Here is a 23,136-nt window from a genome sequence, read left to right on the forward strand (position 1 = left end):
GTGTGCCCTCTCTCTCCCTAAATAAATAAATAAATAAAATACTTTTTTAAAAAGGTAGAATCTCATACCCATAAACACGAAGAACAAACTGGTAAGTGTCCAAAGGGAACGGTGTGGCGGGATGGGTAAGTGGGTGAAGGGGACTGGGAAGTACAGGTTTCCACTTACGGAATTAGTCACAGGGATAAAAGCTACAGCACAGGGATTACAGTCAACGGGACTACAGTAGGGTTGTGTGGTGACAGATGGTAGCGACACTTGTGGTGAGCAGAGCATAATGTATAGAGTTGTGAAATCACTATGTCGTACACCTGAAATTAATGTGACTTTATGTGTCAATTAGACTTCAATTTTTAAAAAATTATTGATCATGAAATACAATGCTTAAGTAAAATCCTTTTGATTTTTTTTTTAAGATTTTATTTATTTATTTGACAGAGAGAGATCATAGGCAGAGAGGCAGGCGGGGTGGGGGGTGGGGGGGGGTGGGAAGCAGGCTCCTGGCTGAGCAGAGAGCCCGATGCGGGGCTCAATCCCAGGGCTCAATCCCTGAGATCATGACCCGAGCCAAAGGCAGAGGTTTTAACCCACTGAGCCACCCAGGCGCCCCAGAAAATCCTTTTAATTTTTAAGTAAAAATCCTTTTAATTTATACCATTTAAAATAATCCAGGGGCGCCTGGCTGGCTCAGTCTGTGTAGCAGGCGACTCTTGGTCTTGGGGTTGTAAGTTCGAGCCCCATGTTGGGCACAGAGATTACTTAAAAATAAAATCTTAAAAAAAAAAAAAAAAAGACTAATCCAGTGTAAACAACACTGATTTATTGTAACTTACACATCCATATTTTTGCATTTCGTCTTGCATTTATATTATTGCATTTAGTAATAACTGCATTTTATCTAATGCTTTTCACAAAATGTTTGACTTAAGGACATGTATATTACAATAACATAGTTTCTCACCTTGACTACTCCATCAAAACCAGGGATTGTGTTAACCTTTGCTTTCTTAGCTAATAGTTTGCTTTCAATCTTGTCGCCCATGGCTTGAATAGCATGTGTGTCAGGTCCAATGAAAACGACATCTTCTGCTGCCTGTGGAGAAACACAAGTAGAAATGTGTAACAAAAACAATACAGCGCTTGATACAGTCACAACTCTATAAAAAGAAAAACCCATATGTATATTTACTAATTATTTACATACCAAAAGCAACTTAAAAGCAAGGCATTTGAGCCAATACATTAAAATATACAGTGTTGTATACAGTACAAGTGCACAAAGATGTAGGAAACAGAGTCGAGCCAAAGAAAAGTAACAAATGAATGATAGCAAAGTAACAAAATGTGTGATATTAACAGTATTCTTTGGGAAAGCCACTTCTATAGTATCATATTTATACACAGTATCCTGCCACCTAACCTAAACAGTAGGTTCACCTTTAAAATACCTCATAAATCTCTGCATTCTCCCTCCCCTACAGCACACTACCTAGTTCAACGCAAATGTCCTTTTGTATTAAATACCAACTCTGTGTCAGGCTTCGAGTTAAATGTAGGGGACATGGATGAGAACCACAGGATAGACACTAATTCAAGGGAACGTGGTCACTAATACCTCGGGGAAATAGACAAAAGAAAGTACAGAATGTTTACATCCTTTGTGACTACAAGAAATGAGTCAAGAATACAGTGGGAATTTACCAGGTAGAGTTATAGTTTCAACAAAAACTCTTCTGTATAAACCACATTTAGTTCCCAAGCAATGGATCCACCTGTGTTTACGGTATTATAATGAACAAGATGCTATTTAATTTTGCCAACAAACTAGTCAGGGAGAGAACAAAACATGATGTAGGGAGCGCCACCACAGGGCACCGTCTAGAGAAGCAAAGGTGAGCGCTGCTGAAGTAAAGGATAAGGTTACTGGGTGAAGAATGGAGATTAAGTATGAAAAATGGAAAACCAGAATGTATCCCTGGCACCATTAGAGCCAGGCCCTGAACTGCTGATTCTCCCATGACCTCTGGTCAGATCGGCATAAAGAATAAATTGTGTATTTTATGCCTCGCATTCTATCTATTAGCACTGGTGCCTGAAAGGACTCATGGTTTGGGGAAGGAGCTTCATTCTTCTTGTATTGTCCAGAGTAGCTACTGCAGCATGTTATTTGGACCGGTCTCTCGGCCATTAGGAACCAAGAGGATTAAACCCACCCAGAGCAGAAGATGGAAGGAGAGCAGGGAATCAAAAGAAGCAATGTACAGAAGATAAAGAAGGGGGGGTGAGATGTCTATGACAGCATACAGGAAGCTGACAGAGAGGTCTAGAGGTTCTAAGATGAGTCCAGGCTAAGATATGGATTTTCAAAGGCATTAAATACAGGAGAAAATTAAAAGTTATATATGAAATCACTCAGAAAAAATATACAGAAAAACCAAAGCCTTTAAACTCAGGATGTATATTTTCCCTTGTGTCCAAGACCAACACAGAAGAAAAGGGAATTTTTAGATTCTGAACAAATAAAGTCTCCTTTTCTTTGTGTGACAATGGGAATAATAACCACCTTGCAAGTTTGATTGAAGGATTAAATAAAATAATAATGTAAAACACCGGGCTGAGTGCTAAAACTGTTAGTTCTTATCTCTTAAGCAGAAGTCCTGATAAAAAGAGAACACTAGAAAAGTAAGACAGTTAGGTCCACAGGACCTCAAAATACATTATAGGAACCCAAATGCCTACAATTACCAGTTATAAATGGCAGAATGCAAGATGAGAAACCTCTTCAGCCAAGAGAGAGGCCCATAAAGTACCTCCCAATCAAATGTTCATATTTAGTTTTACTAATAGAACCTTATTTTCTCAATTTAAAAAAAAAGAATCTTTTGTGAGACCCTCAAAATGTAAACACATTAAAAGTGCTCTCTGCAAGAGAGCAAAATGGTCGTAGGCTTCCATCTCTGCACACTCCACATACTCCACATGTCTCCAGCTGGATAAACTAGTCATTTTGGACCACAGCAATTATCATATATCATGTCTCTTCATCCCAAACCTGCAACCCACTAAATGCCAAGCCAAGTCAAGAGGAAAAAATAACGTTTCAACTATCGGTTGTCTTTCCATATTCTCATTTTATTTGCTAAGATGGAGGAATTTTTGTTATAAATGCAGTTTTAAATACCACTATGGTAGACAGATATAATCAAGTAATCAGAATACCTACACAAAGAGTTGAAAAAATAACATAAATGAGAACATCCAAAATACATTATGATTATACAGTAAAAATTCTGATTAACAGGATCCCAACAACTCGAAACCTGTGATTAGTTAACTAGATTTTTCTCACACATTCCAATTTGAGACAAATTACTTACTCCAAAATGTAAAATTACCAAGAAAAAAAGCTCACATCAAGGATTTAGTGACTTATTCTTTTGTGCCATCCAAAAGAAAAGAAAAATAGCCAGTATTAGCAAGCTGGGTAACTACTCAGACAGATGTTTCAATGAACTAATTTTCTCTTTCTATTAGATGTTTTGGTAGTGTTCCCTGGGTTAGCCCTTAAATGTCATTAAGGCAAAATGAGAAGGCAGTGTCCTAGTTCTTAACTCCCATAATTCTTTGACCACAAGAGCAAAGATGAGGACAGGGTAAGACAGTATGGCAAATGCAAAATGACGGACCATGTTTTTCTGTTTCTTTGTTTAATTTATTTATTGGACAGAGAGAGATCACAAGAAGGCAGAGAGGCAGGCAGGGACAGAGGGGAAAGCAGGCTCCCCACCAAGCAGAGAACCTGATGTGGGGCTCAATCCCAGGACCCTGAGACCACGACCCGAGCCGAAGGCAGAGGCTTATCCCACTGAGCTACCCAGGTGCCCTTGTTGGACCATGTTTTAAAAGTTCTGAGATTTTGACCAGAGTCATCTGTGTGATTATAAAGTTAAGGCAGAATTTATCATGACTACCCTTTTGGTAATCTTTTGTTCACCCTGGATATTCTGTCATCAATCCAATTCTCTGTCTCCCTTTATCACAAGTCTTTTTGACATTCCACAGCAATAACATATACTTCCAAATATATGCTTTATAAGGTCCTTATAAATTTACACTGAATGACGAATATAATACTGAAGGTATTATTACACTCATGGGCGTTTCAGGGGCCTGGGCGGCTCAGAGCGTTGAGCATCCGACCCTTGACTTTGGTTCCAGTGGTGACCTCAGGGTCATGAGGTCTTGTCCCCCATAAGGCTCTATACTCAGCAGGGAGTCTGCTTGAGATTCTCTCCCTCTGCCCTTCCCCACCCGCCCCCTGCCCAGCTCCTGCGTACTCTCTCTCCAAAATAAATAAATAAATCTTTAAATAAATCTTTTTTTTTTTTAAGTGGCCTTTTTAAAAACAGCATTGGAAAACACTTTAATAACACTACATAGGAAAGAAATTACAAAAAGCTAAAATCACTGCTCTAAGATTTATTTTCTAAATTCTGTGATTTTATGATTCTGTTCAAATTTTGAGAGAATGAAAAAAGGTGTTTTGAATAGCGTGTTAGGGAATAATGAGATTTAACTTAAAACAGGCTTTATGTTGTGAATGAAGGACAGATATAAACATTTATAAAAATGCATGATACGTAATTCGTTCTCAGAAGTATATAAGTAAACCACTACATTATGAATTCAGATTTCTTTTAAATGCATATACCTTAGGCTCACCACGATACTATCTGGATAACTTTAAAACCAGGGTCAGACAAGAGACAGAGCCATGAAAAAATTGCTGAATTGCACAAAGGACTCAGATTCTAGATTTTAAAGTATTCCTTGCTAAAAGGAAAAAGAGTTTCTGGCAGAAAAGGTCAGTTCAAGATTGGTATGGGGAACTTAACACACGAGTTAAAAAAGTAAGCCAGTGAGAGAAAACTTCCAAAAATTAATATGATTATGTCAAAAGCACACAGTAGCAGACAGAAAGGCTACCCCCAAATACCGTGATAACAGTCTGAACATCAAAAAGAAGAACAGGGAGCTTACAAGGTTAATTCATCTTTTTAAGACTTCAGAAAAACTTTTCCTGCTATCTCTATTCAAGTACTTAAACTTCTTAGACATGTATCACTCATTTCAAAAATATATACAGTTCTTTAAAAAGCAATATAGAGGAAAACTTTACAGATAAAACTATGCAAAATAAAAGGATCAAGATAAAATCCCATACAATGTTTTTATAAAAAAAAAAATACTAGAATAACATCCATGAAGGGGAAAAAATAAAACCCACAGGAGAAAAATGTAACATGTAACAGATCAAAACTGTCAAAAAACATTTTCTAAAGTTACAGAAAACATGAAATAACATAAATCAGATTTAGAAATGTTCAAAAATGGGCGCCTGGGTGGCACAGTCATTAAGTGTCTGCCTTCAGCAGGTCATGATCCCAGGGTCCTGGGATAGAGCCCCACATCGGGCTCCCTGCTCAGCAGGAAGCCTGCTTCTCCCTCTGGCAACTCCCTGCTTATATCCCTGCTCTTGCTGTCTCTCTGTCAAATAAATAAATAAAATCTTAAAAAAAAAAAAAAAAGTTCAGAAATGAGGTGACAGACCTCAAGATCAAATCAGAAACTAAGAAGAAATATCATTCTAGAAATGAAGACTAACCCAGAGGAAACTCAAGAGTGAATAAAGGAAACAGATAAAGCCTTACAGGAAATAGATAGAAACTGAAAGAAAGAAACTTTTCTGAATTCAAATATCAAAACAATGAAATTATTTTTAAAAGATACAAGAGAAAAATGACAAAACTGAAGAGAAAGAGCATCCAACATATGGCTAAGAGGAGTCTTTAAGAAAACTAAAGCAAAGGAAAAAAATACCGAAAACTGTATTTCAAGGAAATAGTTTTAAAATTGGAAATAGATAGCAAAAAGACATACTACAGGGGCGCCTGGGTGGCTCAGTGGGTTGGGCCTCTGCCTTCAGCTCAGGTCATGATCTCGGGGTCCTGGGATCGAGCCCCGCATTGGGCTCCCTGCTCGGCGGGGAGCCTGCTTCCTCCTCTCTCGCTGCCTGCCTCTGCCTGCTTGCGATCACTGTCTGTCAGATAAATGAATAAAATCTTTTGGGGGGAAAAAAAAAGACATACTACAGCAAAACTGAGAAATTTCAATCCAGAATGACCATGATTTATTCTAACAATACTGCTTACAAGAAAAAGAAAAAAATACAAGGAAAAAAAAAATAATGAATATGTGATTTCTACAAAAGATAAGTTTAAATTATCACCAGACCCGGACAACGGTTGTCCAAGCCAAAAGAAAACAGAGTAACACAGTCAAGAAAAAGTACGAGCCAAGGATTTTTAAATCCAACAAAACTGACATCCAAAAAAAAAGTGCAGAGAAAATGTAACAACAAACAAGAACTCAGGGCCTCTTTCTAAGGAACTGAACAAACCTGCAGCTTGCAAACTATTGGACTGTCAGCCTCAGCTGGCCAGCTCCCTGTTTGTGCACAGTCTGCCAACCTAAATGGATGGTGGCAGCAGCACCTGGCTGGCTTAGTCAGTGGAGCATGCAACTCTTTTTTTTTTGAGCATGCAACTCTTGATCAAAGGGTTGGGAGTTTGAGCCTCACGCTGGGTGCAGCGTGGGGCTCAAAATAATATATTTTAATATATATTTGCTTAAAAATAATATATTTATGTATATGTATATGGATTGTGGAGGGGAAACAACATTTTTGAGAAAAAAATTTAAGAACACTGCATCCTAGAGGACCTGGCTCAGTCAGTTAAGCATCCAACTCTTGATTCTGGCTCAGGTCATGATCTCAGGGTCGTGAGACTAAGCATCAGGCTCAGCGCCCCGCACAGAATCTGCTTGGGATTCTCTCTCCTCTCCCTCTGCCCCTGCCCGTGCTTACTCTTCCTCTCTCTCAAAAATAAATAAAATCTAAATAATGCATTAAAAAAAAATACTTTATCCGGACATGTGAAAAATCACATGAAACTGAAGGAGTTTTACTTGAAAGCAGCCATGCCCTTTAGTTTACACATTGTACGGCTGCTTTCTTGCTACCACGGTCAAGACTGAGTAATTTTAACAGTTTTGTGAAGCCAAAAATATTTAATTATCTGGCCCTTTACAAAAAGGTTTGTCCACTCCCTTCTACAGAACGAGCTTCAGAAAAACAAAACGACTAAAGAGGTCAAGTAAAGGGCCTATGGTCACCTGCAGGACTAAAACCAAATGAAGGCTAAGGAGAGAGTATGCTTTATACCAGCTATATTTTCTCTTTTTTTTCCTTAATTCTTTTTTTTTTTTTTTTTTTTTTTGGAGAGAGGAGACAGGCAAAAGAAGTGAGACGGAGAATCTTAAGCAGGCTCCGTGCCCAGCACAGAGCGCAACACAGGGCTCGATCACACAACCCCAAGATAATGACCAGAGCCAAAAATCAAAGAGTACTATGCTTAACCGAATGAGCCACCCAGGTACCCCATATTAGTTGTATTTCCTGACAACACAGATACAGTACAACTATTTTTAAAGTAAGGGAAGAACAGCAAGATGATGTATAAAACTTCTTTAGAGTTTTCAGTAATCATATTAATACTGACACTGTCATCCTCAGATTGTTCTCTGTGTGTGCATGTGTGTGTGTGCGTGTGTGTGTGCTACTGACTAGACAAGGAATCATGAAGTATTCTAATTTTATCATCCCCCCTGTCCCAGACAGTCAGAACTCTAAATATGAAAACAAAGATGCAGGGGTAACAAAGAAGAGGTTATCCTGAATTTTAATTGAAAATATCACCATGAAGGGCACCTGGGTGGCTCAGTGGGTTAAAGCCTCTGCCTTCGGCTCGGGTCGTGATCCCAGGGTCCTGGGATCGAGCCCCATATCGGGCTCTCTGCTCAGCGGGGAGCCTGCTTCCTCCTTTCTCTGCCTGACTCTCTGCCTAATTGTGATCTCTGTCAAATAAATAAATAAAATCTTAAAAAAAAAAAAAAAGTTGTTTGAAAATATCACCATGAACACAGAAGGTATTTTTAATCTCACGTAAAGTACAGGGTATATTTAATTATACTTTTATTACAAGTTTTATATATGTGTGTGTATATATATGAAAAACACTATGTATTTGTTATATAGCATGTGTATTATGCAATATCTATGTTACATATTTACATTATACACCCTAATTGTGCTTGGGGATAGCATTATATCTAAATAGACATATTAAATATATTAGCATGTTATATATTCTACTAGCAGAACATAGTTAATACATACATCATATGTAATTAACATATGTCTAAAAAACCTGTTAATACACATATTTTCCTAGTCCTATAAACTAAAAGGCCTAGAAGCAAGGACCATCAGCAGCAATGACCATGCCTGGCACCCTGACTGTGGTCTCTAATACCATTTAAAAAAAAAAAAAAAAACCAACAGTGATAGCTGATTAAAGGCCTGGAGCAGGAATGTAAAACGTCTCCCATCCAAGTACTAACCAGGCCCGACCCTGCTTAGCTTCCGAGATCAGATGAGATCGGGCGCGTTCAGGGTGGTATGGCCGTAGACAGGAATGTAAAACGTGAGCCTAGAATGTCTTGTCAGACTAGAGAACAAGGAAGCTGTAAAAGATTATGAGGTCAAGTCAAAAAGACCATGACCCAACTTGGATCCCCTCTGGCCTAAGAGAAACAAGTTAGGCTTCGCTAGTAATGCCAACAGATTTAAGCATACAAAATAGGTTTCAATCTATGACTTCATAATGATACTTTTTAAAAGAACTGGGTCAACTTTGAAGGAAAAGGAAACATTCATCACCTCAAAAACTAGTAGATAAAGGTAAAGAATTGTGCATTTATCTTGCTCTTTCTTATGAATTGTACCACTAGGTAACCAAACAATAAATGTGGCAAAGCGTGTCTTTATAAATATATTCCTATTTATTTGAGAGAGAGAGAGAACGAGGGGGGGAGGGGATGGAGAGACAGTGGGAGAGGGTGAGAGAGAATCTTAAGCAGGCTCCACGCTGGGCCCGGGCAAGGCTCAATCCCACAACCCTGAGATCATGACCTGAGCCGAAATTAAGAGCAAGATGCATAACCAGCTGAGTCTCTAGGAGCCCCTAAATATAGTCCAGTCAATTAATGAAAAAGATGTCAGAGTTAAAATATCACAATTTTGCAATCCAGTGAAATACTAGATACAGACAGTAAGCATCAAAAGCTGCTTACATTATAAGAAGTGCTAACAAGACACTATGTACTTCCTACAGTCTTGGCCGAAGGCATCCAAACCCGGATCTCATCCTATCTCTAAATCCAGGTGTAGGAATCCAATCTACAGAAAATGCCAAGAATGGAGGAAAACCCTGAGCTATATACCATGAGCACATACTCAACGAAGTCAAGATGGACAGAAATTCTACAAGGCAATAACCCAAGGTTCTTCAACAGAAAATTGAAAGGTCTGACTCTGTGGATTAAGAGAAATTTAAAAGGCATAAATTTGAAAACAAATGGACCAGACAAACCATAGTTTCTAGGGATCCACATTTGGACAGTAAAAATTATTTTAAAACGCAAGAAAAAGATTACTAGAAAAGTCACGTAGTGGGTAAGAACAGGGAGAGATCCGAGCATGGGACTGAGACGGGCCACAGGGACAAGTTCCAGGGCAAATACCTACTATCTAGACCTAAGCAGTAACTACAAGGTTACTTACCTTAAGCAAGCCACACATTTGTTTTGCATAGTTTCGTACTTTTATTTTACAATAAAAATTTTCTAAAGTGATTTCAGAGTGGCCACACCGGCTTCTGGAGAGAAACCAGCAGCTGGCCCAGGAGCAGACAGGAACCAGGTGTGAATGAGCCCTCCCACCACTACCATTCAATGTTCTACTACAGGGGCCAGGCGGTCCGGCAGAACAGTGTGGGATTAGAGAAGACTGGAAACCAAATCCTAATTCTTTTTCCTCTACACTGACTATGGGGTATCAATCAGGAGAGGTGCAGAACAACCCTAGAAAAGAGTGCCACCGGCCTCGAACCCTCTGCATTACAGGAATCACTTTCTTTGAAGTGCGGTCAGCTCACTGGGAACTTAGAACCCAATTTATGTGACTCACTGGGATAAGAACACTAAGGCATTTGACCGCTATGGGGGTGGGTGGTAGAGGGGAGACAAAAGTTTCATTCTAAAATTCTAAGTATAAACTTATAAACCAACACAGTTTGTTAATTTGTTTGGGATGCTAATTGCAAGATCAAATGAAATCTTATGACATACATAACCTGTATTTACTGTACAGAGCACCGTATATGCTGTGACTTAATTTAGCCGAAGAAATGTGTGTCTTTCTCTTTCAATATCACCAGTATCTGGATTTCATTCGGGCTAGTGTATATTTTGTATTAAGTGTCTACTTGGCACAATGCACTCAAGCAATATTATTACTTCCAGATGATAGCCATGTACAATATTTAGTTAGGGAAACGGAGGGGCAGTAACTGCCCCCACTGTAACAATTGGCAGAAGCCAGGTTTTCTAGTTGAGGAATATAGTTACATATAAAACCCTATTTTTCATTCACAGGAAGTGAGCATTATAGCAACAGAACACTTTCTACTTCTAATATTAGACAGTGGAATGATGTCCATGTCTACTTTTCAGCTATTACTAAGTCTGAGAACGGTTACATTTCTTTTATTAAATGTTTTGGGTTTCTGACAAAAGTACCTGGAGCAAACAATAGGTTTGGGGTACTTCTTAATTTAATAAAAGCCACTGAAATCAACTATAAATCTCTGAATATCTTTGTACCTTTGGGGTCAATAAACTTTTCAAGCTCCTAGGGAAGATAATCTACTTTTTTAAATTCTCATTACTGTATTCTATATCACCTTTGGGAATGTTCCTTCCACTTCAGAAGATTAAGATTAAAGTTTGTCAGTGTTTGCCATCTCTTTTGTGCATATCTGATTTCTTCTTTTCAGTTCCTTGTAATCAGCACTGATATCTATTTCCAGAGTCTCACTGATTGTAAAGAAGAAAGATGCTGGGCACTTAAGCTTCATTGATCACACTCTTAGTGCAGAGCAGGAGACTAAAAAGAGATGAGTTCACATAAACCTGAGTGGGCTGTTAACCTTTTTTTTTTTTTTTCTTCAGGGGAAATGTAGATGCAATAACATTTCCAGCTGAAAGACTCATTCTAAGACCCTAATGTTTAAGAATGCAAATGAAGTATTCTGTCTTTTCTGTGCCTGGAGGTGTTATGTGAGAAAACAGAAAGAGGTTTCTAGGATTAGTTCCACAGATTTCCTTTATCATGTAAAATCTCAGGCTGGTTGCAATGGCAGGAATCAAAGAAAAGCAATAGAGAAGATACCCAGAGAAAATGAATTCAGTAATTTCCTTGGCAATCACATTGAGAAAATCAAAGTTAACTAAAAAAGTCAGACGTGGGGATGACTCTTAGCCTCCCTCCTTTAAAGAAATTCTAGTTTAATATTTAGAACATTAAAAAAAAATACACTGGCAAAATACTGATGATCAATTCAATGACACTAAATTTTCTCAGACGAAATTGTCAAATTTATCACTGAGCTACCTGGCATTTTCAAGAATTTACGTTTTAACAGTAATAATGCTTTCATTTAAAATGCAGGAACAAATTTTGAAGTTTTCCTTTTAGAGTGCATACCTTAAAGAACAAAGTAAGAAGCTTCACATTTAAATGTGTATGTGTTGCTAAGGTTCTCCTTGTGTAAACTGGCCACAGAAACTAGTTATGAAGCTGTAATTTCCTTCTTTTGCACTTCACATAAAATATTTTATGTCCCTACAGTCTGGATATTAAAAATGAGTTGCTTTCATTTCTCCCTGATCCAATTATTTTTAATGTTTCATGAATACTAAAATTAATTGGTACTTTTGGATTGAAAACAAATACTTTCCCAGTTCAATTCTGGAATATACCGTATAATGACTATAAATTAGATGAGCAATGTTACAGTGTTGAGTAAAAAAAAATTTAAGATTTAATAATACTTCAATTAGCATGAGGGGATGTTAACGCAGATGCCTCAGGACTCGGCTTCCTGTTCATTCCTCACAGTGCGTTAATATTTACTGCCAGTAGTGAGTAGGAATAGTCACTTGGTAAGCTGGTGAAAGGCTAGAGAGCTTTTGTTTGGTTCAAGTATTAGATACTAAATTTCACTTAAAAAACTTTTTTTAATTGGTCTGGGATATGATCTGAATTATGTACTTTTTCTATTTCCTTTTAAAATATTTATGTATTTCTTTTTTAAATGTACTACAAGTACAAGTCCTCCCGTAGTGCTTGCTTAATTTACTGCTTTCTGGAACACATCAAGTTTTCGATACCACCACTGGATGGAAATAAGAGTCATATGTTTTGAGTAAAGCATGTTCTACCTACAGTTGGGATATGCTTTTTTGTTGGCACATTTTTAATTGCCGTGCTCTAGGATAGCTGACATTATAAAGCTTATTTCAAATACTGAATGGAATGCTAAAAAAGCAGAGATCATGATTTCCAATTAATTGCCAGGAACAACTGAGTAATTCCTCACACTCCTCAGCACAGTCTAACCCACCAACTTGCTACTTTCACCCTTCAGTTTGGTCATTAACAAGGACGCAATGAAGTGAAAGTGACAATAATATGTAGAGGAATGACCCAAATAGAGGTTATCTCTAGGTGGGAAACTTTTTTAAGTTTAAAAAAAGTAAAAGAAAAAGGAATTCAATAACACCAATAATGTGGGTTTGTTTTGTTTTGTTTTGTTTTTACTATATGTGCTCCTGAAGCAAGCACTAATATTTTTTTTAATTTACTTATTTAACACTGTCTTTAGGGCATTGTATTATGGTTTTGCTAAAAACCACTTTATAAACACTTCAGTCCTCAGCTTCTAGTTTGTTTACAAAGTCAGAAAATCTTCATTTTATTCTAAATTCTACAGTAGTATCTTATGTTGTAGGACATCTCACAGTTTTAAAGGTTTTTTAATATCTTTTCCTCAAAAGGGGGGAGCCAAGACACCAGCAGGATATAGATAATCCTCTCCACTGAACATGTCAGTAAAATTAGGATCCAAAGGATGAAATGAATTGCCCACTGTCACTAATAAACAGGTAAAGTGACAGAAACAAGACTAAGACCTAGCTACCTTCTCATGCTTGTGAATAGGTCCAGGTGGCAAGTGCTTCTGCCACAAGTGAGACCGTGAACGGACTACCGAACACCGCTCATATATCAGGTGTGCCGGGCACAGTTCTCGGACATGACTATTACCCCAGTAACCACCTGGTTAGCGCTGCTTTCTACTCTCAGAAGCATGCTGGTTTGGTTGGACAAGACCTGGGCTTTGTCCACAAGGAGTTTATAGTCTGGTAGAACAACACATACCAAACAACAGAAACAATACATGGTAGAGAGTAGTAAAAACACCCCAAAAAATAAATAAATAAGGCACTACTATGAACAGAGTCCAATGTGGGAATCAGGGAAGGCTTCACAGAAAGGGAAGCATTTGAGGGAAAAAGGCAACTAGGATTTGGAAAAGTAGCACAGGAAAGCAAACATTTAAGTACACAGGAAAACCGCTCTCACTGGTCAGAGAATGAGGAGGAGGTTACACACAACCAGTGCTCATTCAGAAGGGCCTCCTCTTTCCTTCAAGTCCAACAACAACCAGATCTCAATTACAGAGTTCTCTGCTATCAACTCAACAGCCAGTCATGCATTCATTCTACAAACACTTGCCAAATACCCAGCGTGTGTCAGGCACTGTGCTAAATGTGGGGATAAAATGACAGACAACACAGAGATGTATCACTGTCCTCTTGGTTGGCACACCAACTCGGAAGATGTGATATAACAAGCAATTAAAATCACAACCAAGCATGAGTACTCTGATTGAGTCTAGAATATTCTGGGAAACTAATCATGGCAACTGGAATAAAGCAAACATGGGTGGAAACTTTGTGAGCCAACCTGATGTAAGTTTATCATACGTGGAGTGCCATATTTCAGAAATTCCCTGCCCTTTGCTTCAGAAAATGTCTCCCTTCCGTTATATTAGATACGCTGTAATTTTAACATCCTCAGATCACCTGATCTTTGTCTTTCTCAGAAAGCGCACCCAGAGCCTCCCTAACTTCTGATAAAAGAGATTTGAGCCTGCAATCTTCTCCCTTCACCGAAGTCCAGCCCGTGACTGATGAGGAAGAAAACGGCATCATATAGGAACAGCTAAGCTTTACGTCAACATCCAGTAGGCAGAAGCATAAACCCCAGCCAAAGGATATTCTCAACCAGCAGCGTGACTCCCTTCAAACGGACGTGCCCACCACCCTGATGCAGCGTTGGAAGTTCTGAAGTCACAGCGGACGCCACCTCTACACCCCTCACCCCCCGTGGCCCTTGAATCATACGCAACAACTGTCAGGCAGGTTTTTCATTATTTTCTTGAAAGAAAGGCAGGAATCAGAAGCAACAGAGTAAGAGTTGAGTGCAGGGACCGTGGAGTCTGCCTGAAACTGCAATTCTACCGCGAACTACCTGGTCGGCCTCTGACAGGTGACTTAACCACTCCGTGCCTCTTTCTGAACCCGTGAGGCTTCAATGAAGTGACAGACGTAAAGCACACAGGACAGAGGGGACCCACAGGATGCTGCCACACAAGTGTGAACGACTCTGGACGCCCGTGACAGAGCTGTCGGCCGGGGAGGACCGGCCTTCCCAGCCCCGAAGCCCCAACGAACTCAGGCCCTCTCCGAAGAGGCTAGACCTCCCTCCCCCCACACCCTGCCTCTCGTCCTTTCAACTGGCTCCTTTCCCTCAGCCGGAAACCCCGCTTGCCCCTCCGACACGCGACTCAAGTCAGGCGAGCCTTCTTCCGAGCAAAGAGCGCGACGTGGTCTTCAGGGAGGAAAAGATGTCACCCGGTTTCTCGCAAACGACATCACACTCCAGCAGCCAGACTCCCTCCGGTCACGGGAACTCCGAGAAGGGAAGCACAAGCGGTCCTGGAAGCGGACAAACGGAAGGTGGCGAACGACCCTCCAGAGGGACAAGGCAGCTCCGTCCAGCCCATGGGGAGCCCCTGACGGCTTCGGGATCGAGCATGGCGGCGCAGGGCCGTATCCGAGGAGGAAAGGCTGCGGCAGGTGGAAAGGAGGGAGGGAGGAGGTACCGGAGCAGCAGTGGGATCCAGTGGGGGAAAGAGGTAAGAGAAGCTGCAGTGACACCAACAGGGAACCCGGCAATGGTTCTGAAGAGAAGAAAAAGGGAGGGAGGGGAGCACGCAAAGAGAACTGTAAAGCTTTGGGGACCAGAGAACCCCACTGAAAGAGAACCAAAAAGCAGGTTTGGTTACAAGGACAGTAAGATTCATTCTGCCTATCAGTGGCTTATTAGTAGGACACCCAGAAGGAGACACGGGGCGGTGGGTGGGTGGGGGGTGGGGGACATTCTTACCCGACCTGGAAATGTCCTCAGCCGGATCAGACCCAAACCAATCATACAATGTCTTGTGAGAAATGACTCAGCACTTACAACCTCACAGTTACCCACGTCACTGCTACTGCCGTGTGCTGTGAAATGCTTCTGACAGACTTTAAACAGTTTACTCACCTTATTACTACCTTTAATATTTCAGTTCCAAAACCAAAAGGGTGTTTTTGGAGTACTACTGTTCACGCTGTAAAGCTCCAGGACTTAGGATGTTTTTCTGTTTTAGAAGCTCACTTCTGACACTGCGGTCACTCTCCTTGACCAAAGACTTCAACTCCAGTTTAATAATGCTATTTAATTACAAATACACTTCAAAGTCTTCTTAAATCCTTGGCTTCAATATCCACACAAGAAGTTGAACAGAGAGAATGTGACAAGTGGGCAGAACATACAAACTGCCGTCAAGGATGAAGTCCATGAGCTGGGATGACTTGCAAAGGTATTTCCATAGAACACAAAGGTCCACCCACCATACCAATCAGAAAACAGTGCTCTGGGGACAGAAGAGTCATCAGTCACCCGCAATTTCCAGCTATTGTCAGAGGAGGCTAAACCCTAGTTAAGACCTACCAAGAAATAAAGGCCAGCACCTCAGGAAACACAACTAATTTAAAATACAGTCTTCTGTCTTCTTTAGGTTACCTATAATAAAGCCCTCAAAAGACTGTCCTTTTCCAATATGGTTGCCCAATCTACAAAGAATTTTCAAATTAACCACATGTAAATTGATTTGGGGGTGTATTTATTTATTTACTTATTTACTAAGATGAGAAGACAGCATAGAAATTACCTTAGATTGGAAAGGTGTAACTTTATGAGTTTAAAATAAGAATCTTACACTACTGGGAAACAAAAAATTGTAATCACTGTTCATACTACTAAATAGTCAAGATGTATCTGTAAGATAATTGCTTCAAACTTACTCATCTGTAATTTTCTAAATAAAATTTTGTAAGTTATTTAAAATAATGTGAGTCTCCTATTGCAACAACTTAGGATGATGTCATAGGTCATCCAGAGATCACACAACATACATCCCCACCTTGTGGTCAGCTTCATGAAAACAAACAGACTTAAATTAGCACTAATCCCTGTATCTGCCTAAAAACCTCATTTTTTTCACAGATCCCATTTGACTTTTATTTCCAAGAACTCCTTTTCCCTACATTAGTCTCAACATGCTAAGACAGAATTCCCGTTCCCTCTTACATGCTTACCCTCTTTCTGCAATTTTTTCATCACACAGAATAATACCTAATCCATAAATATAAACATCAGCAGGTATGAATTTATCAAGCACCCATAGAATGGGGTGTGTTTAAACCTGAGGCTTCAATCCCACATCTCCCATGTTGCCAAGTCCTGCCTTACTCTACTCGGGGCTGGGAAAGTGAACCCTGGCCTCTTCAAATGCATCATTCAAAACATCTGGGAAAACCATTTTCTAAATCTAACATTAATGTTTACATAAGCTACTATATCTTACAGATATTTTACCAATGCAATTATTTTTCAATCAATCCATGAAAACTTTTAATTCTGAAAATAATTCCTCCACAGCATATCTGAATTCACTGTTCACATTCTCAACCGATGTGCACTAAAAAGAATGTAAACCGAATGTTACTGAAAAAACTGAAAATGATTAGTAGGCCCTGCACACGCAAACTACACAACACATTCTAAGATTATTTCTATATCATCCTGATTTTATTTCCCCATTGCTCTACACTCCCCAGCCATTAGCACAGATAACTGTACCATGGGCTTTCTGATTTGCCCCGAGTCCCTTTCTAATGGGCATAACCAAATATGTGCTTATCAACATGATAGTGAATGTGCACTAGACTAAATATATTTGTGCAGCTACGCAGCTATTTCAAATACCACACCCAGACCACAGAGTAGTCAATTCCTATCCAACTAAAAAGGGACACTTAAAATAATTGGGAAAAAAAATCAAAAACAGAGTATTTCAAGACATGTTAAATTATATAATATTCTCATTTTCATGCCCATAAATAAATTTTATTAAAACACAACCATACCCATTCGTATTACCTATCATCTAGGACTACTTCCACATCGCAACTGCAAAGTTGTATGGTTACAACTGAGTTGAACAGTTGGGGAACTATGGCCTACAAAGTCTAAAATATTTATTATCTGGCCCTTTACAGATGAAGTTTGCCAAACACTGGCTTATATGATAAAAGGGTTTAAAATTCCAGTATTATGATCATGAGTGCCAGCTGAATAACCACCTTGCACAGAAACTGTACAAGTGATTTGTACATTTATAAATATCCACTTACTTGAGAGGAATTTAGGGTATCAAATCTGTTCCATGAATGGCCCAAACACAAAGGTAGACAATCCACCTCTTACTCATTTACTTGCTCATTAAACAAATATATGAGTCAGATATAGTTAAGACACTGAGGAAATAAAGTATCAAAAGAAATAAATAATTCCCATGGTTGTGTAGGTTACTAAATACATATCAAGCAGCAATACATACTTCAGAGAAAAATAAATTAAGAAATGGGAATTAAGAGCATAAGGTGGTGGGAGAACAGTGACCTGCAATTTTAATTAGGCTAGTCAGAGTAGCTCTTTGAGAAAATGACTTCGGAGAATGGCCTAAAGAACAGCTATCTGGGGGCGCCTGGGTGGCTCAGTGGGTTAAAGCCTCTGCCCTCCGCTCGGGTCACGATCCCAGGGTCCTGGAATCGAGCTCCGCATCAGGCTCCCTGCTTCCTCCTTCTCTCTGCCTGCCTCTCTACCTCTTGTGATCTCTGTCAAATAAATAAATAAAATCTTTAAAAAAAAAAAAGAAGAGCTATCTATTTAGTGTTCACTAAAGAAACTAGCAAGTGAAAAGGCTCTGAGGTTGCAAGTATATCTTGTATCTCAAAAAAGAGTTAAAAAAAAGAGCTAAAACAAAGGAACTGAGAGAGAATATTAAATTTTTAGGTCAGAGCGGTGCAGGGTGGTGGGTGTCTTGAAGGACTTTGGCTCTGATTCTGAATGAAACTGGAAGCAAATAAAGCTATTTTGTAGCTTGGTTTTTAACCAAGAAATGCTCTGATATCTGACTTACATGTTGACAGATCATTCTGACCGGGGTTTGAGAATCCCCCGGAGGAAGGTAAAGGAGGGAAACCTGGAGAGCAAGTTGGAAGCTAGTGCAATGATGCGGATGAGAGATGCTGGGGACCAGAATAGACGGTAGCGCTGGGAGTGGTGAGAAGTGGTCAGATTCCAAGCTCATTTCGAAGAGAGAGCCAAGAAAATCAATCCCCCTCCTGAAATATCCTTCCCCCTTTTGTATGTCCATGCTTTTCCTCTACCATTTTCTCTATCTAAATGCTATCTGTCTTCAAAGCCTAGCTGAAATGCCACCTTCTTCAGGAGGCTTCCCTAGATATTCCTCCCCAATCAAAAGTAACCTCTTCAGGGCGCCTGGGTGGCTCAGTGGTTAAGCAACTGCCTTCAGCTCAGGTCATGATCCCGGAGTCCTGGGATCGGGTCCCGCATCGGGCTCCCAACTCCGCAGGGAGTCTGCTTCTCCCTCTCACCTTCTCCTAGCTCATGCTCTCTCTCACTGTCTCTCTCTCAAATAAATAAATAAAATCTTTAAAAAAAAAAACAACTAACCTCTTCAGCTGACTTCCCCACAGGCCATCTAGGACTCTCTGATGAACCTCCTCCCCCCCCACTCCACCCCCCACCCCACATCTCTTCTACCAACTTCATGAGGGGAGTGAACCTTCACCATCTTTGTATTCACCAGCATCCACCGGATCAAAAGATATATGCCAAACCACCAAATTAATTAAGTTCTAAGTTTCTCCTGGCTCAAAAAATCTGTGATTTTCTTCACATGTATACTTCGTAACTCCAAAAGAAGCTACAGTCATGAAACAGAGCTTTTCGGGGGCACAGAGCTTTTATGACAGGTGTCAGTTCCTCAGAAGGAAACCAATAGCTATACACATACGAAATACTCTTTTTCACTAAGCCTTTCACACACACACACACACACACACACACACACACACACACACACACCTTATATATAAAGTTTGACAATTTTCCCTCCAGCTATCCCAATCCCAAACCTACCAGAATTAACTACTACTTCCAAGCAGCACCAACACTAGATACACTCTGATGGCAGAAGTTCTCACACTGCCCTGTAGTTAGGGGGTATATAACAGACATCTGTGGCAGAGTTAGCCAGCTCACAACCTTCCTGAACTGTCCTTTTCCCAACCACAGCAAAAGACCCTTCAGCCGCAGCCCTTCTGAATGCTATGATCTTGCTCCCTGAACACAGATGATTGGAGCAAAAGGCAGCTAACCCAAACTCTATCTGTCATAGTCCCTTTCAAAGCTAGAACAAGGATAGAAAGAAAATGCAGCTTTCCTCTTTTCACCTAAATTCAGGGGCTATGATTCTGACATGTTACACTGGGCCATGTGAGCAGAGAAGCAGAGGATTAAAGTCGACAGGCACGCAGAAAGATTGTAAAGAAAGAAGCAAAAAGAGAGAAACAAGAGCTGATAGCTGGCTCGTCTGTTTCTGATACTCTCCTCAAGCCTATCTATCTACTAACTCTTGGATCTCTCAACACACCCATGCATGATACGCAGATAGTTCTGACTGCCTGGCAACATCATTAAAGCAACTCACAGTCCTAAGACTGGTTCCCTAATAATTAAGGGTTAATTATTTAAGCTCTGTTTTTTTCCAATTTTCACTAAATATTAATAATAGAGTGTTTTCTCAGTCCCTAAATCCAAACCAAAAATAGACAGTCTTAAATCAAAAGCCAATACCCATAAATAAATTTCCTGGAAAAGCAAGTTCTGTACTCTATTTTTTTAATTAGTTCCTCAGTATCTAACATAGTGAGATAGGAATACTTTTCAATAAATATCTGTTAAAGCACAAAATTCTGTTAACCCATGAAACATCCCAACTCTCCCCTCCCCCAACACACACCCCACCAACCTCTTAGACAGAAATCCTTCTAAAAGTACATCTCACAGTTCTTGATTTCTCTGCCATTCTCTTTTATCTATCCCCCATTCTGCTAGCTATCCTCACGGTGACAATATGGCTGTCAGCTCCTCACAAAATGTGTGGGAGGAGAAAAGGGAGAGGAGGAGAAAGGAGACACACTGATGCTAAAGCTTAGAATGAGAAAGTTTTCTCTTGTAAGGAATCTCAGAAAAACTTCTCATGTTTCATTGACCCAAACTAGCTCAAGCCTGCACTGACTCATCCCTGAATCAGTAATTGTCAGGGAAGATAAGGTGATCATGACTGGCTTAACTATCACCCATAGCAGAGAGGATGCCGGACAGGCAAACTCTCCACTACAATGGGAGAGTACATGCACACATGCACACCGGACATTTACAAGCATTTATTAAAGCGTGTCTACATGGTATAACGATTACCCACTAGCCAGACAGAGAGTCAAAGAAGCATATCAGTAATTAACACTGGTGGGAAGATATCAAAGGATACAGAACTTCAAATGCCCACCTTAAACTGGAATGCCATATATTCCCTTTGTATCCACACCTAGCCACTAAGTGCTCTTGGGACTTGAAGGTCAAAGGTTCCCATGAGCGGTCTAACTAGAGTGTTTTTCAAAGACTGAATAATCTGGACTTGGGGAAATAAACCATTGTGGGAAGAGGAATGATTCTTGGTATAAGATTAACTTTTGCTGGTAAGGGTGGGGCTTACTGAAAAGTCCATGATTTGCAAAGTATAAATTAGCAGATAGCTTTGTTTTCACAGAGCTGTGTCCTGAAAGCATCTGCAGGCGGGCGGGTGGGAGACTTCACCTACTTCTAGGACACTGTTTCTTGTCATATTCAGTATGGAACTCACATTTTTCCGCTCTTATTATCATAACCATTGTTAATCACATTACTCTTTAATTTGATATGCACTCTCCTAATAGTAATAAAAGAGTACATCACATTAAGTCAGCACACACTTTAATTCCCCCAGTGGCTTCCTAATGCCACACAAATGAAAATCCCAACTGATCTGCCCTGAGTCTACCTTTCCAAACTGTACTACATGCCTCCTCACTCATTATTCTCCTGCCACACCAGCTTCTTTCTCTCAAGCCACACGCTCATCTCATTCCTGCCTCAGTGCATTTACACCTGCCATTCCCTCTGCGTGGAGAGGGCTTGCCCTGGATCTTCACACTGCTTGCTCCTTCTCATCTTGTTACTTCAGTTCAAGTGTCACAACCTTCTTGGCACCCCACCCCCACCTACGAGTCCCACCACACATATATCCACATCAATGCCCACCCCTTCCCCCCCCCCCGCCCCCCCACACACCCCTAAGCTATGACCCCTCCATAGAGCACTGCCTTTGGGTCAGACACTAATCCCTGATCCAATCAATTGTCAATAGAGTGACAGGATCACATGATAAAGAAAGCTTGGTAATCTAAACAACAGGAACCATGTGCTACCAGCAAAGAGCAGCAAGAATATAAAAAAACAAGTCAAGTATTAGTGACCAAACTGAACTGAAAACACAGAAATGATTAAGCAGCCAAGTCTATCAAGATTCTCCGTTTCCTAAAAGATCATAAGAGCATTTGGAGCCAAAAAAGTAAATTATTGCCCCAATGCAAATACCAGCTGTAGGTTCTTCTTTTCAATAAAATACAGATACCAAACGGGTTTCTCTTATTCCATAAAAACACAGCAAGCATAAACGGACACAAAGTCACTGAGCATCTCTAAGAGAATGCACTTGAGATGTTATTACTCAACAGTACTTTTTGGTGCATGGGGGATGGGCTAGGTGGGGGATGGGTATAAAGGAGGGCCCTTGTTATGATGAGCACTGGATGCTGCATGTACTCGATGAATCACTGAATTCGACTCCAGAAACCAATACTGCACTGTACATTAACTGACAAGATTTAAACTTCAAAAAATAAAGCAGTACTCTTCATCAGCATATAAATTCTACTTTATAAAATCAGTTATTTACAGAAGCAATTAATTAGTTCAAGGTACAAATATTTAACGTCATTATTATTCTGTAAAATTCAAGGTAAAGAAAAAGATCATACAGAGAAAAATCTAAGTTAACAGCAAAAAAAAAAAAAAATGCTGTTAAATCTTATGTCTAAGTTACTTCTTAAAATAAGCAGGCATTAAAACAGGATTCAGGGGCGCCTGGGTGGCTCAGTGGGTTGAGGCCTCTGCCTTCAGCTCAGGTCATGATCCCAGGGTCCTGGGATCGAGCCCCGCATCGGGCTCTCTGCTCGGCGGGGAGCCTGCTTCCCCCTGTCTCTCTGCCTGCCACTCTGCCTGCTTGTGATCTCTGTCTGTCAAATAAATAAAATAAATAAAATCTTTTAAAAAAAATAAAATAAAACAGGATTCAAAGCAGCAAGAGTACTGCAGAAAACAGTAATTCTGTAGCTAAGAAAATATTTGAAAACATTTGCCCAGTAGATGTTGCCAAGAACCTCCCATCCTTTTAGATTTGGGGCATCTTAGGA

General features: G+C 40.0%; 1 protein-coding gene across 2 annotated transcripts in view; it reads right to left on the reverse strand.

The window, feature by feature from the left end:
- Positions 1 to 23,136, reverse strand: part of PCCA (propionyl-CoA carboxylase subunit alpha) — a 403,819-nt gene that overhangs the window by 293,975 nt on the left and 86,708 nt on the right. For both annotated transcript variants that reach the window (XM_080798184.1, XM_080798183.1), the window contains exon 7: positions 962 to 1,093. In XM_080798184.1, the coding sequence (XP_080654310.1) occupies positions 962 to 1,093 (132 nt within the window). The remainder of the gene's footprint in view (positions 1 to 961; positions 1,094 to 23,136) is intronic.

This window comes from Martes martes (assembly GCF_963455335.1).
Source record: "Martes martes genome assembly, chromosome: 3".
Classification (NCBI taxonomy): Eukaryota; Metazoa; Chordata; class Mammalia; order Carnivora; family Mustelidae; genus Martes; species Martes martes.